At 49.2% G+C, this 14,899-nt stretch overlaps 1 protein-coding gene across 9 annotated transcripts in view; it reads right to left on the minus strand.

The window, feature by feature from the left end:
• Positions 1 to 14,135, minus strand: part of Ebf3 (EBF transcription factor 3) — a 119,437-nt gene extending 105,302 nt beyond the window's left edge. For 6 of the 9 annotated variants that reach the window (XM_036197990.1, XM_036197957.1, XM_036197999.1 and 3 more), the window contains exons 1-6: positions 13,423 to 13,773; positions 13,161 to 13,317; positions 12,737 to 12,800; positions 11,966 to 12,021; positions 8,955 to 9,028; positions 7,238 to 7,306 (exon numbers count right to left, since the gene is read on the minus strand). In XM_036197990.1, coding sequence (XP_036053883.1) covers positions 7,238 to 7,306; positions 8,955 to 9,028; positions 11,966 to 12,021; positions 12,737 to 12,800; positions 13,161 to 13,317; positions 13,423 to 13,556 — 554 coding nt within the window. In that variant the 5' untranslated portion in view covers positions 13,557 to 13,773. Of the gene's footprint in view, positions 1 to 7,237; positions 7,307 to 8,954; positions 9,029 to 11,965; positions 12,022 to 12,736; positions 12,801 to 13,160; positions 13,318 to 13,422 lie in introns of all 9 variants that reach the window. The other 3 variants (XM_036197965.1, XM_036197981.1, XM_036198005.1) reach the window with 3 other exon arrangements.
• Positions 14,136 to 14,899: the final 764 nt, after the last annotated feature.

Raw genomic sequence — 14,899 nt, forward strand, 5'->3', positions numbered from 1 at the left:
GTCCTGCAACACCACCACCCGAGCCCCTTCCTTTCTGCACATGGTAAACTCATTTCCTAGTGAATTACCGGGAAGGCGCTCAGTATGGCCTGCTGCTTTCAGGGGATGCTCACTACCCATAGACACGGAGCCCCTCCTAGATTTTGAGCATTTTCTAACTGAGTAACATTCAGTGAAGGGATTGCAGATAGACAGGTTTGAGGGGTTTTTTCTTTTTCTTTTCTTTTCTTTTTTTTTTTTTTAAGGGCATGAGAAGTTAGTGATGCAAAAGCAACTAAAGTCAGAGTCCCCTGTGTGTGCCTACACACAGTGTTCTTCATCCAACTGCTCGGCAAATTTATAGCATTTACAGTTTTGACAGATGTGACGGGCTGTTTTCTGAATAAAGCATTTTAGAAAGTGTTCTCGAGCTTTGAGGATGCAATGAACATTAGTTACTCCCAAGTCCAAGCAGCTTATAAAATACAACAAGAAAACCCTTAACCCATAAAAATCCCTCCACTTATTTTTTCTAAATGATAGCCATATTTTTATTTTAAAGCATTCATAATGCCAGCATAATGTCTCATTATATAGAGTTTTAACCACAAACGTTTTGGAGAGATTTGCTACTAAGATAAACAAACAAGAGGCGCGTGTGTTCTGGCGAGCAGTCGGGAGCGGACGGGTGAATGGTTTTCATTTTCTCGGAGCGCAAGCTAAGGCAGCTCTGCCAAGTGCAGGTTAAGCTCCTCCAGTTCTCACTTCCTGTACCCCCACTTGTCAATCACTTCCTGTCTGCCACGACAATCTCCATCATTAGAGCCTGGAATTTTTATCTCCTCCAACATGCCTCCCGTTGCTACTGTGAGTTTGAATTCTGATAAATTATTCACCATCTTTGAAAAGTAACCGAAAATTATAGCATCAACTTGAGCCACCTATATCTGGGGAAGATCGCCCTCCTCCTCCCTGTGTGCGCCCCACATGCTTCCAGGAGGCCAGCTTCTCCTGCGTTCTCCAGCGTCACGACAAGGCCTCTGGCCAGCCCCAATTATCTTCTGGTGCACAGAGCGTAATTATTTGCTTCCTGTAAGCATGCGTAACAGAACTCTGAGTTTGGACGGCTTTCCATACGGTAATCCAATTCGTCCATGCCATCCTAACACGATTACAGGCACTGGCTATATCTTTGCTCTTCACCTGATAAGCTGCCGCAGAGGCGCGGGATGGTCTGCGTCAACATCCCTCCTGGAGTATAGCTTCTGACAGCCCTGCTTCCAGCCCCTCCCTCCAGCCCTGCATTTTCATAGCAACGGACTGCTTGCCGCTGCCTGCCCCTAACAGGCAGCACCACACAGCTTCAGCTCTTGAAAGAGCTGATGAGAAGCTGAGCTGGTTAGGAGTGCTGCGGAAGTCATTGTGGGCCTGTGGCTTGTTTTCCAACCCAGCTCTCTACTGGCCTGGCCTGGTCACACTGTAGGCCTTACCCAGCCAGACCAGGCATCCATAAATCTCTACAGGCCTCCTCAGCCTAGAGCAGAGACGTAAACCCTGGACCTGATGCTGGCCCTGAAACCCTCCTCACTGTGACACACACCATCGGCTTATACAAAGATGTGCCATGCCTGATGCATAGTCGTAGCAGGGTGGTGAGCACAAAAGCATGCACACAGAGTGGGCACTGTTCCTGGTGCCGTCCTATCTAAATGACAGAGAGACACAGTGACTCAGTTAAGCTGCTCTTCCTCTTCTGTTCATTTTCAGGAGTTTATAAAAAACAATATTAAGGGATGAATGAACGTGGTGAACTTTTTGCCTCTCTCCATTGGCATACCAGGGAATAAAACAGCCATTCACACCTGAGTCTGGCTGAGCCAAATGGGGCTCGTGCCAACCAGAATCAGAGTCTTTGTAGCCACTCCATTCATGCAAAGTGCATTTTAATATTGCCAAATATCTAGCCAATATTTTCCTTCTCTGAAGTCTCCATGTATTAAAACAGACCCAGAACCAAAGAGTGCCTCAGCTTCCCAGCCAAGGCCAAGAGGAGGACTCCAGGGTTTCAAGGCCTGTTTGATGATAATTATATTCACTTTCAAGAAAACTGAGAAGGGAAAATTAACAGCAAACTATGCTGTCCTTGCTGTATTATGCATACAGAATGACAATCCATCATCTCAGAAGTTATCAAACAGGTCTCCATTTTGCAGGTTATCCAAATGCTACTGAATAGAAAACCTTGGGTTCTCTAAATGATGTGTAATTAAAATTATTTTTAAAATCCTCCTTGACAGGCCGAGGCTTAGCCAAAATGTAAATGACATTAAAGAAGACAATGAATTTAATTTTATTTAATGTCCCTTTTTGCAGATCCTCATTTACATAGCATTTTTAACAAAAGCGGTGACCTTATAAACGCTGGCATTTGTACAGCTTCGCCGAGTTGGATTTAATCACGCTCGTGCAAGGCCATGAGGGAGGGGGCTTTAAGTTCGCTGCCTGGATATGGAGTAGGGAATAAAAACATCGGGACTGGTCAAATGTTTATCCACCCTGCTTCTGAAAACAACCTGACAGGAAGATGTAAGGGGCTAGGGAATAACCCGGTGCTGTTTGTAAGGCTTGGTAATAATCATACATAATCGTTTGGAAATATAGCTAATAAAAAATATAATGAGTGTTCAGCAAAATCGGCATTAGGCCCAAATTACATGATATTAATACTTGAACAGGTGCAGAAAGGAGCTTTAAATGAGGTAAATGAATAAATTGTCCCAGAGCACAACTGTGTGTGCTGACAAAAAGTCAATCCCATGAATAATTCAGCAGGCAGGACTGCCAGCAAAGGTCGGCTCTCTTTGACCTTTGTGACAGGAAGTGAAAGGAAACACTGTTGACTAAAAAAAAGGAGAGAGAGGAGAGAGAGGAGAGAGAGGAGAGAGGGGAGAGAGAGAGAGAGAGAGAGAGAGAGAGAGAGAGAGAGAGAGAGAGAAGGGAAGGAAAAAAGAAAGAGAAAACCTCCAGTCCTTTTGGACTACCATTCTGCAATCACTTTAAAGGTGTAAACTTAAAACACACAAATGAATCAAAGCAAGGCTTTGGAGGGCTGAGAGGAAGCACTGAGCTAAAAATCTCTGGTACTTACACCCTCGGACAAGAGACGGTGTGAAATCGCAGACAATGAGAGGTTAAGCAAATAATGTTTTTCTACAACCCAATGTCAATTATGTATAAAAATCTGAGGTCAGCTGAAAAGTATTTTCAGAGCCCACAGGGCTGAAATTCTGTAACAGCTGTTAAATATGACAAAACTTCATGCACCCCCCCCCCCAAAAAAAGAAAAACTACAGCCATTCCAAACTCTGTATGAAAGAAAATAGGATAAACAGATGTCTGGCTCCCAGACAAGAAAGTAGGACAGACTTGGAATGATAAGTCTCCCAAACTCTATAGACTAATGCCAGATTTATTGGGGAGGGGGCACTGCCTGCTGCAGAGATGCCAGCGAGCAGGACGCCAGAGACAGTGCCATCTGGAACCGCCCCGCAGAGCATGCTCTCAGTTGCACACAGCCCATAGTGTGCAGCCAGCCCAAGTGGGCAGCCGCATTGCCCTGCTCCCGAGTCCTCCACAGGCTGCAACAGTTGGACCCTGTGCTTCAGTGCTCCCCACGCTGAGTGTGGAAGGGGAGGGTAAAGTGATGTGCCTTCCCCAGGCATTTCCAGAGCTCCTGAGGAAACAGACCCGGATGGCACAGGCGAATAATGTGAGCCCAAGTGTGGTTTTGGTTTAGCAGCTACGCCGACATCCTGTAATCACTTGCAGCCCTTGGAATGTACGGGTGAGAAACAGGAGAGATTTATCTGCTCATATCTGGGATATGTGGACAATGGGTGTTCCTAATGAAGACCATCTGCTTTTGTGTTTTCCCAGAAAACATTATTTCATGAGGAAAAGAATACTCCCTTCCTCCTCAGCAATACCATAAAAATTCAGGCATGTATATGTGAATGTGTACGCATTTGCATACACACACTTGCATATGTGAGGTGCCTTGGCTATGCATGCGTGCGTGCGTGCGTGCGTGCGTGCGTGCGTGTGTGTGTGTGTGTGTGTGTGTGTGTGTGTGTGTTATGAGGAGGTAGGCCTCCCTTGCATCTGGCTTGTTGTAGGTCAATTCATTGTATGCAGATACATGTTCCTGTGGTTGTCTCTTACAGGCCATACCTATACAGTATTATATTCCTTCTCGAATTGGTAAGTTGCTATTATGTTATTTCAAATACATAGAACTATAAAAAATTGTTTCTCCAACAGTGTTTTATGTGGGAGAAAACAGTCCACATAAGGAAAAGCTTCACAATAAATGAAAAGATTTCTAATGGGAGACATCCTCACTGCCCCCCCTACTCTGAAGTGTCTTCCATGCCATTTGTAAGTATCTAATACTTCTGAAAGATAACTAAACTAAATTGTGTAATTAATTGATTTAAGGCATCAGGGCCTATAGAATGTGATTACCCTGCCAGAGCAGGGAGCTTACTTCCCTGTTCTCATAACACACAAAGCAGTTTCTACGTGTGGAAGGGCTTGGTGTGGGTTGGAGCAAATGTGGGTCCATTGATCTCAATTCAGGTTGGAATTATTGGTTTATATCCTCAGGACAAATATGCTTTATCTGGTCAGAACCTGCTAAATGTATCCAAAGGCCATAAGGAGCTGGTGAAGCACACTGTATAGAATTCTTAAGCCAACTAACCAAGTGAGGACAGGGCTGGTGGGGACTGGTAAACTCACCGATCTGATGGGACATTTTATTCTGCAATACTCAAGAGGAAACCCAGGCTAAAAACTCAACAGGAGCAACTAATTTTCAGAGGCAATCCACACCCCACAGAAATGATTGTCATTATAAAATTGAGACACATCTCTGTTGCAAATGACCACATTGCTCCAAAGAGATGGCCTGCTGAAGATGGGCTTCTCTCTTTGATTAACACAAGCTGTCCTAACAAACACTAAATTCAGTTTTTCCTCTCCTAGAAATGTGCCTCAAACTGGAGATAGTGCCAATACCACAATCAGTTCACAGGGATTTACAGCAAGCAACAAAATGCTAATAGCACTTTGTCATTACAAGTGACAGCTCTCTTAAGAATGCTAAAAATGTACACTGTATTTGTCAGTACATAAAACTATCCTTACCTTAAAATCCCTAACATGGAAGGTGATTAAAATTCCTATAAAATTGTCATATCTTTGAATTTAGAAGCAGAGCAGATTTTTCATCAATAATTAAGACCTCCAAAGCATTTATGCCAAGCATAAATGGAGCTTCAATTCTCCTTATTCAAATAAACATGGTAAACCCATTAACCAAATGTTTTTACATTTTTCCCTTCCTCTTGTGCTTCTAGAATATCAATGATCACATACTTCCCTTAGGTTATAAAGGTATGAGTGGTCTTTGCATATATTTTAGTTAAACAAATATAAGAAACACACCCCCCCCCTCAGAAAAGAATTAAAGAGCAAATTTTGTATATTGGAGAAAAGCACTACCACCCATCCTGTGATTAAAAACTGAGTCCTGGATGTTATTCACTATCAATGTTCAATAAGTGATTGAACACTGAACAAACCCAAAGTGCTTTTGAAGGGGAAATCAGTGTCTAAAATGTGAGTCAAACCAACATGGCCTTCCCACCATCATGGCATAGTTTTTTTTTTTTAAAGTCATGATTTAAAACCAAACCACATTTGAAATCTCCAAGCGGAGAGGTGAAGCATTTTCACAATCTTGCACTAAAGACTAATATGGGCTGCTTTTCAAGCATCTTTCACTCAGACAAGATTCCAATGGCTGTTCGGCATACTTTTAACCCACTCAAAATAAAATAAAATAAAATAAAATGAGTTCCATCTTAAACAACAACCCAGAGCTGTATGACTTCCATAGCCACAACACCGAAACAAATATAATTACATTGATTTCTGTAGCTCCAGTTTCGTAAAGCATTGAACTTGTTCTCAACTGCCTGAGTGACGGCCACAACTGGTCAGCCCTATTTGATTACTAATAAGAGAGCTGTCCCTTCTGTCAGATACCGAACATTCTCCACTAAGCAAACAGCTATTCCAGCTAGTTAAACATTAGCAATGCTCCCCACCGGTGCCGCAGACTTCTTTAGGCTTAACTCGTGGGGTTTTCCGGGTTTAATTTTTCAGACCCTGGACAGCAAAGTTCACGATCAAAAGATAACTTTGTAATGAAAGCTGCTGAAACTCAACCCCTCTTCAAAACAGTCTAACCCTCTGCCTCACAAAACTGGTGTCATATATACACGTCTAACATTTATTCGATTTCGGTACCAATTTCAAAATCTGCAGTCAATCACACACTGGGCCCCTTGCTGCTCCCCATTGTTGGGAAGAAAGAAATCTCCTCTCCTCCTCAGAATAGCCTGGGTGAGTCAGGAGGGGAGGGTGGCACTGTTTTTGTTGTTTCCACTAAGGCAATGCCAAGTGCACATTAGCACCATTAGGACTAATGATTGGTATCTGAAAAGGATGCCACGCTGCCCAAGGAACATGATAAACGGTGAGATGAGGGATAGCAAACCTGAAGAATGCATACAGTTAATCTATGGAAATTAATGTTGGAAATGTAACCAGCATGTGTAATTAGTTTCAATTATAACAACTTTGGTTTGTTAGTTACATATTTGCTACTTGACATAAAACGACAGCCACAATTGGAAAAAAATGAGGAGACATTTTGCAACTAATTGAGAGCAGATTAAATTCATTCTACCACTGGGCGATGATTGCAAGAACACCACCACCCAACCTTCAACTTCAACGACCATTCGAGGTTAATATATATATATATATATATAATGCAAAAAAAAAATGAGATACTTGTTAACAAATTAGCAGAAAGCATTTTATGACATATCTCTGGGTTTAAAGCCAGAGACTCTCTAGGCATAAAGTGCTCCTCACAGTGAGAGCAGTGGCAGATGAAACTGCTTCCCTTGACAACTCGCAAGCAATTACTGAATCCCCACAGAGCGAGCCACCGGGTTTCCACGTCAACCCACCTGTGCATGATAACACACGCGGACAAATGGTGCAGTGCACAAGATGAGCCCCACACCAGCCTCCAAGCTCAGGAGCCACTGGGGCCCGAGCAAGGCAGAGTGGGTTGCTGGTTGCTACCATTTTGTTTTGGAAATAAAGAAGTCATCCTTACCTGTCAATGATTACAGGGTCCGAGGGCGTCTCGTTTCTGTTACCACAGCTCTTCTTGTCGCAGCACCGGCTGTGGGGCAATTGTAAACATGGCTTTTAGTATTCGTCTCAGCTTCCTCTGTCCGACTTGTAATTTTTTTTTTTTCAAAGTCTGACAATGAAGCGGTAGGAGTCAAGAAAATAGTTTTCCCACTTAGGCAGCCTGACAAATTTCAACCTAGTGAGTTCACACGCTCTTCAGCTAAACTTATGTTGTAACTTTCTGCCAGAAGGAGCAGAGTTAAACACATCTATTAATACTAGCAGGGTAGCCAGAGCTCCTATACAAATTATGATGCTAAAATGCAGAAAACATGCTGTTGGTGTTTGTCTTTGCAATGAACTGAGGAGAAAAGGCTGGAGGCTGGGGAATAACTTTTCACAGCTTTAGCTTTTGTTTACCTCCAATTGTCAAGCTGTTATTTCTGGAAAAGATGCAAGATGCCACCTCTACCCAATATTTCTTTGGGGCACTTATTAATTATAAGCACAAAAGCATGCATCAATCTATCACAAATGTCTATTGTCGCTTCTTTAAGCCCACCTTAACTCTGTTATTGAAACTTTAATTAAAGCAGAAAAGAAACAAAAATGTTATGCTTCTCGCATTTTAAAAAAGCATACTTGTATAATGGTTACATGTCTAAATTAGCTAAATTAACACCATATGGTAGGCAAAGTATATAAAGCCTTTTAAAGCTGACAGCTAAAGTGATTAAAGAAAGTCTACAGTCTTCCACTTAGAGCTTAAATCACATCTGTGCGCTTTCTATGTTAATTGCTGTACATGCAGAAGTGGATAATAAAGAAATTCCACTTTATTGGTTGTAATTTATATTTATTACCTGATATGAGAAAAAGTCAGCTTTTGTATATTGGTGCTGTAACAATACCTCTGCTCAGAAGTGGCATTCAGGCAACAGGCACCATAGCCGAGGAGAGTATGCCCCTCAGAGTACGCGGCCTGCTACTGTAGGCTGCAAACCTGCACAACCTTTCCTTATTATTCCTTGCAACTATATTTCACATGCCACACATACAAAGTCAATGATGCGTTTTTATTCGCCATGTAGGGGCGAAACTCTTGTGGTAGTTAGAAAAAAAACAGGTGGGAAATTGCTCTTCTGACAGAGATCTCAAGTAACGGCACGCTATCTAACAACAATATGAACGATGCATCGCTGCTCTAGGGAAGAGGTTAACTGACAGAATCACAATCCAATTCTCACATACACGAGCTCTGTAATAAGTACAAAAGGCTTTCCTTTTTATCAATAACAGACAATTGTACGTCTCAGGATGCGAGCATAGGAGAAGGAAGTAGTCAAATGAGTCCCAGTGAACTCTGACTCCCGCACGAGGACAGATGCATCCCCTGGTCTGTTTTCTTTCTCTCTTTCTTTTTTAACTATATTGCCACAGCACAGCCAATACATTAATCCGCTCGGCTGAGCAGCGGGTTGAACTGACCATCATCATCACTGACGGGGAAATGAGGTCGGACGCTGCTCTGGCCGGGCCTGGGACCTCTGGCCTACTAGGTTTCAAGGGATGCCCTCTCTCCCGCAGTTGGGTGGGGTGGCCAGCGCCTGCAAGCATAGCCTGCGTAGATTTGGCTGGCGCCGGGGCCGCCTGCCTCCGGGCGGGGGTGGGAGGGGGGTGAGGGGGGGACGGCTCACCTGCACATGATCTCGTGGGTCAGCAGAACGCGGCACATCTCCGGGTTCTTGTCCTGGCCTTCATAAACGATGGCCTGCGTGGGGGACAAGCAGAGGCAGGGGTCACGAAGAGCCTGTGGCTTGGACGCCAAACCACCACGGGCACTGCAGGCCTCGCGGGTGGCAGGTGCACAGCCCCCGAGGGGAGACAACCGGCACAACAGGCCACCCTCCCACCTCACTACCCCAGGCGAGGGGCCAGGCCTCGGAGGCCTCTCCTAGCCCGCTTGCCGAGCTCTTCCCACCGGCGCACGCCCGGCCTGGGCTCCAGAGGGCTGCGGAAAGGGCGAGGCAGGGCCTGCCAAGACCAGGGCGCAGCCTGCAAGGGCGACCGGACTCCCACCGGGCTCCTGGTGTCTGGGCCACCGCAGCCCAGCGGGATCCTCCGGCCATTGTCTCCACTAAGGCGGGATAGCTCCGTCGGAGGAAGCCGAGCGCAATATAATGAGACTACAGACGCCAAGAGGTCGCGAGGCGCAGGAGCAGCCCTCCTCGCGCCATAAGGTGGTGCCCCGGCCGGGCCCCCAGCCTCCAGCCCTGCGCCCTGCCCGCGCCTCTCCCCCCACCCCCGACCCCCGGAGCCCGAGCGGTGGCCGGCAGCTTGGGCTCTGTGGCTCCGCGTCCCCGACCAGCGGGAAGTCGTGCACAGCGGCTGCACGTGTTCGCACCACGCCGGGGAGCCGGTGGCCCGCAGGAGGGCCCGGGCCCGGGGCGCCCCTGCCCGCGCGGCCACGTGCTCCTCGCCCGATGATATTTGGGAAGAAAGTGCTAATGGCCAATCTGGTGTTTATTTTCAAAGTGCTAACAATGATTTTTCTCGGGTAAAAAGGCAGTGTCTGCGCGCACGCTCGGGTGGGTTTTGAGCAGAGGCTCCGCCAGATGGTGCGAAGCCCTAGGTGCGCTCACGCCGGCGCCCAGCCCCGCTCCACCGCCGGGAGCCGCGGCTCGGCCGCCCTCGCCGCCGCCCGCCTCGCCCAAAGGAGAGGAGAAAAGGCCACTGGGGGAGGGGCGGGAGGCGGGGGCCGCTAGCCGCAGGTTCCGGGCAGAAAATTCCTCCGAGGGGGAGGGCTGCCCTCTCGCCAGTTCCCGCCCCCCCCCCCCACCTCTGGAAATTACTTCCAACCTCCTCCGGCACTTTCCTGCACTTCCAGGCGGACAAAGCCCTTTCTGCTAGGCGTCCGGGACTGGCTTCCTGGGAAGAGGGAAGAGTCTCCGCCAGCCTCGGTCCGCGGCCTGGAGCTCGGCCCGCTCGGAACCGCAGAAGTGATGGGAGTCACCACAGGCCAACGAACAGCCTGGGGCTGCTGGGCTAGCGGCCTTGGCGACACCAGTACTTCTGAAAGAATGGCTTGTCCTCCGATGATCCCCGTATTTATATTTGATTTATTTTTTATTTTGTAGCACAAACAGAAATCCATAAACTGTCGGTTCAGCGCCATTGACTCTTTGATCAGTTACTGGGCTATTTCTTTACTTTTTCCCCCTATCCCCGTCAGTGAGGAGATTAAATGCCTGTGTTTTCTGCACCGTGTACACTGCAAAGACTAGGCGAAATGAACAATAAAAGTGTACTTTAAACGAAGCCTCCTGCTTCTCCCGTACGTGAGGCACAGAAACTTAGCAGCGCCTGCAAAACCCTCCTAATTAGACTACAGCGATTCGCAAAACCTTCTGCCCGACATACAAAGGAAATAAAAGGCGCCTGACAAACAGCAGCCGAGTTCCAGAGCTCCTGTGAATCAGTGCAAGGCTGGCAAAAGGGCACACCACAGTCTGTGTCAGAAAAAAAAACAGGTTTACCTGCCAGATCTTTGCTCCAGGAGAAAAACCACACAACTCTGTGGCTGCAGACATTAAAACCTCATGCTCTGGCTGCCTAGGTAAGGACAAACTTTTTCAAAGAGAAATAAAATGTGCAAATTGTGCTCAGAGAATGGGAGGCATGTGTGCCAGACTGCAGGAAGTTTGGAGGGGGGTTCTTTCCCAACTGGTTCACAATTCTGAAAGTTAGCATCAAAAATGAAAAGGCTACTTTCATTTCAAATGTGAAGTGCAACTTACAAGTATACTCTAACTTCTAAAGGAATCCGTGCAGGGTGTGTTTAATTTAGGAATTCTATATACATACACCCACCACTCTATTTTAAGAAAATGGAAACAACGTCCTTAAAACAATAACACATCACCCAGCACAACATTAGCAGCCAGAGACTGAAGACCATCCAAAAGCAATGAGGCGCTTTTCTGCAGTTAATCACATTACTGATAGCCAATAGTTATCATCAGAAAAGTTGACCAAGACAGGTTAAATAATTTAATAAGGAACTGCTTGTAATTATGTTATTTACAAGGTATGACAGAGGGTGGGAGAGAGAGCAGAGCAGTGGATGGGTTTCGGTGACCCCTGGAGCTCAGACTCTGAATTATGGAGATGGGGGGCTGAGAGGTGAAGATGGACTAGAGGAGAACAAGGTGACTTTTCACCCCAGCACATTTAACTTTTAAATCCAAATACACGTCTCGTGTTACTAGACCATGACACTAGAAAGGAGGAGGGAAAATAACTAATCGAGCTTAACTCGATGAGCTTTGGGACAGGGTTAGCTGTCTTTGCAGGGGGGAGGGATCAATGAAATCACTCCAAGCAGAGAAAGAAACGTTTAAAAATAAACAAGGGGGTCTTGAAATATTTCTGTCAAATATTAATTACCATAATTAATTAAGACAGAGTTTGATTCCAATCGCAAGTCATTTAATAAAGCATATATGTCCTGTTTTAATGACAGCATAAACTATTGTAGCAACCGCTCCATTTATTCCAATAAATATGGAATTCTCATTAGCATGTCAAGGAAGCGAAATGAAAAACAAATACAGGAGATCCATTTGTCAGTCTGCTCTCTCAGCCCCAGGACAACCCCAGCTCAGCAGTAAGGGAAAAACAATGAATACAGAGGCGTAAACTTTCTCACCTGCTTGGTCATTGAATCTATGAGGCGGACATAGAGATCTTGCTCTGTTCTGACGCCTGTGGCGGGGGGAAAAAGAAACAGACAAATTCTCAGCAAGATTTTAGCCTGAACCTCAGGAGGGACACTAGGGCTTCAGCAAGCCAGTGCCTGGGACTACTGCCTCCACGGGACAGCAAAGCTTTAAGGCAATCCCTACAAAATTGAGAGGGAGACAGAAAACCCCAGTAGCCTCTGACATTTTTCTTTTCTTAATTAAGAGTCTCCGGGACTCTTAGGGTTTGCATTTGAAGGTGTAAGAAGTCTGTCTGGCAGAAGGCAGGCCTGAGTGCAGCTCTGGCCCCATACGGTCATTTATTTTTCCGAAAAGAGAATGCACCTATGGAAACAAGAGTCCGAACTCCTTCCAGCGCCTCTAGAGGGTTCTTCTCTTTCTAAACCGTGCACAGGAAGTAAGTTATGCTGGGCTTACGGAGCTGCCCCATCTCAATAATTAACATTAATTTGCAAAATTGAAAAAAGTCACTTAAAAGTGATGTTCTGCAGGAGCCCTTATCGATCCCCCTTTTACTTTCTACTTCAAGCCCCACCGGTTAATCATGTGAAGTGCCATCGACTTATCGATCGTTTATGTTTTGTTTTCCTTCTATGCCATGAGAAGATTTCGTGTTTACACCCATGTCATTTTAATCTCAAAATCTTTATGTCCTGGAACCATCACGGGGAGAGCCAGCGCACAGGGCCAGAGGGCAGGCAGTAGGCAGCCATACTCACCATTGCTGTACAGTAGCTGCAGCTTATAGTGAATGCCGTTGTTGGTTTTCTCGTTGTTCGGCTCCTGAAAGCAACGATAAATAATTGCATTTAGCGTGGCCGCGTCAGGCGCGGTCACCGCGTTCGGTCCCCCTCCAGGATCGAGGCCCCTCGGCCTCACAGACTGCAGGCAGGATTCCTGGCTCGCAGCTACGCGGTGATGTCACTTTTCCTGCTGCAAGCCCAGCGTTCCCCTCGCCCCCAGTGAGTCCGAGGGCACAGAGAAGTTGCCCGGCCCTTGGCCGGGCCAGTGCGACCGCACGTGGCGGCGGGGTCGCCGGGCAGAGCGCTCCCGCCGCCGAGGGGGGCACTCGGACCCGGTGCGCCGGCACCGACTGCCCCCTACTCCTGGAGAGGGAGGGTGCGATCGCCAGTGTACACTTACTTTCTCTTTCTCCACAAAGTCCACAAAAGCGGTCCTTTCGATCTCCACCGGCTGCCCCTGCCTGTCGTAGAGCGCCAGCACGAAGTGGAAGAAATTGGATTTCCGGAGGTTGGAAGGCGGCTGCTTCTCGAAGTGCGCCCGTGCCAGCCCCACGCCGCTGCAGGAGGAAAGGGACAGCGGCCCGGTGAGCAGCGCGGCGCTGGCCGGAGGAGGGGGCCGGGCCGGGCCGGGGCCAGGGCGCGCGGGGGCGGCCGGTACGTACCTCTGGGCGGCCGTGTTGGCGTCCACCACGCCCGCCGTGTGCATCCACGAGCGCACCGGGTTCATGCCGCTGCCCAGCGGCTCCTCCTTCATGGTCGTCCCCCCGCGCGGAATATTCTCCTGAATCCCAAACATGAACACTGCTGGCGGCGGCCGCGACTCCCGGCCGAAAGCGCGTCCGCGGTCGGCGGCGCTCGGGGCTCGGCGGCAGGAGGCTGCCCTGGCCGCCCTGGCCCTGCTCGGCGCCTGCGGTGCGGCCCGCCGCCGGCTTCAGCCCGTCCCGGGCAGGCGCGGCATACACCGGCGGCCGGGCGCTGCGGACGGCCGGAGACGCGGGCGGGCTGCACCGGCGGCGGCGCGGCGCTTCGGAGGAGCAGGGCGCGGTGGACGCGGTGGCCGCGGCGGCGCTTGTTGTTGTTGTTGTTTGCAGACGCGCTCAACGTGGTGTCATCCTAGCCAGGCGGCGTCCGCGGCTGCAGGACACTGCGGGATCGCCCGCTTCTGGCGCGGCCCGCCTGCTCCAAAGACAAATAAACGGGGCAGTGAGTGCCGCGGCGCAGTCCCGGGCGCAGGCGGGGCGCGGCGGGGCCTGGAGCGGCGCGCGCAGCGGACGGAGGCGCACAAAACTCAGCCCTCTCTCCCCGAGGAATGGACCCTTTCCCGGGAGCCAAAACTCGAAGCCCCCGGGAGCGGCGCTGTCAGAGGGTGACGTCGGGGGGCGGCGCCTGCGCCATATATGGGAGCGGCCGCCCCTCGCCGCGCCCCTCGCCGCCGCCGCCGCCGCGCTCGCCGACTGACTGCCTGACGGCGCCGCGAGCCGGCCCGAGCCCCGCGAGCCCCGCGAGCCCCGCCGCCGCCGAGCGCCACCGAGCGCCGCCACCGCCCCCGGCCACGCGCCACGGCTCTTCAAGCCCAGCCGCAGCCGAGGAAGTTACCTCCCGCCCAAATAAATCTCGCAAAGAAACGATCGCAGCCAGTGCATAAGTGCTGCTTGGCCCGTTATACCTGCCCACAAGACCTGCCACACAGTCAAAACACCATGGGCCGGAGGAGGAGCGCCCCAAGTCGCCCACATGCATACAATAAATGCCAGGGCAGCACTGGCCCTGGGGCGTCCCAAAGGGAACAGCAGGAAGGGGCTGGAAGGGCGCGCGGGAGGGGATTTCAGGGAAGGGAGGGACAACAACGGACTAAGGGAAGAGGGTGTCTAGTTCCCCTCCTGTGGCTGCACACACCCCGCCGCCACCAGGGCAAGAGGCGCAGCTCAGTTCGATTTCTAGGCAGACCTAAGGCTGCTGCTGGGCCGGTGTGCCCACATCTGAGCCCCGCTGGGTGCCCCATGCTTTCTACTCAGGCAGAGCCTGCTGATTGTGGGGCCGGGGTCCACGTCGGAAACAGGTTTCTTCAGATGCCCCCTCTCCCTCCGTTGGCCACAGGAGTTTCAGGCCCCTAGCCTGTCCTTGGGCGCGGCAGTGACA

Source organism: Onychomys torridus, chromosome 1 (assembly GCF_903995425.1).
Source record: "Onychomys torridus chromosome 1, mOncTor1.1, whole genome shotgun sequence".
Lineage (NCBI taxonomy): Eukaryota > Metazoa > Chordata > Mammalia > Rodentia > Cricetidae > Onychomys > Onychomys torridus.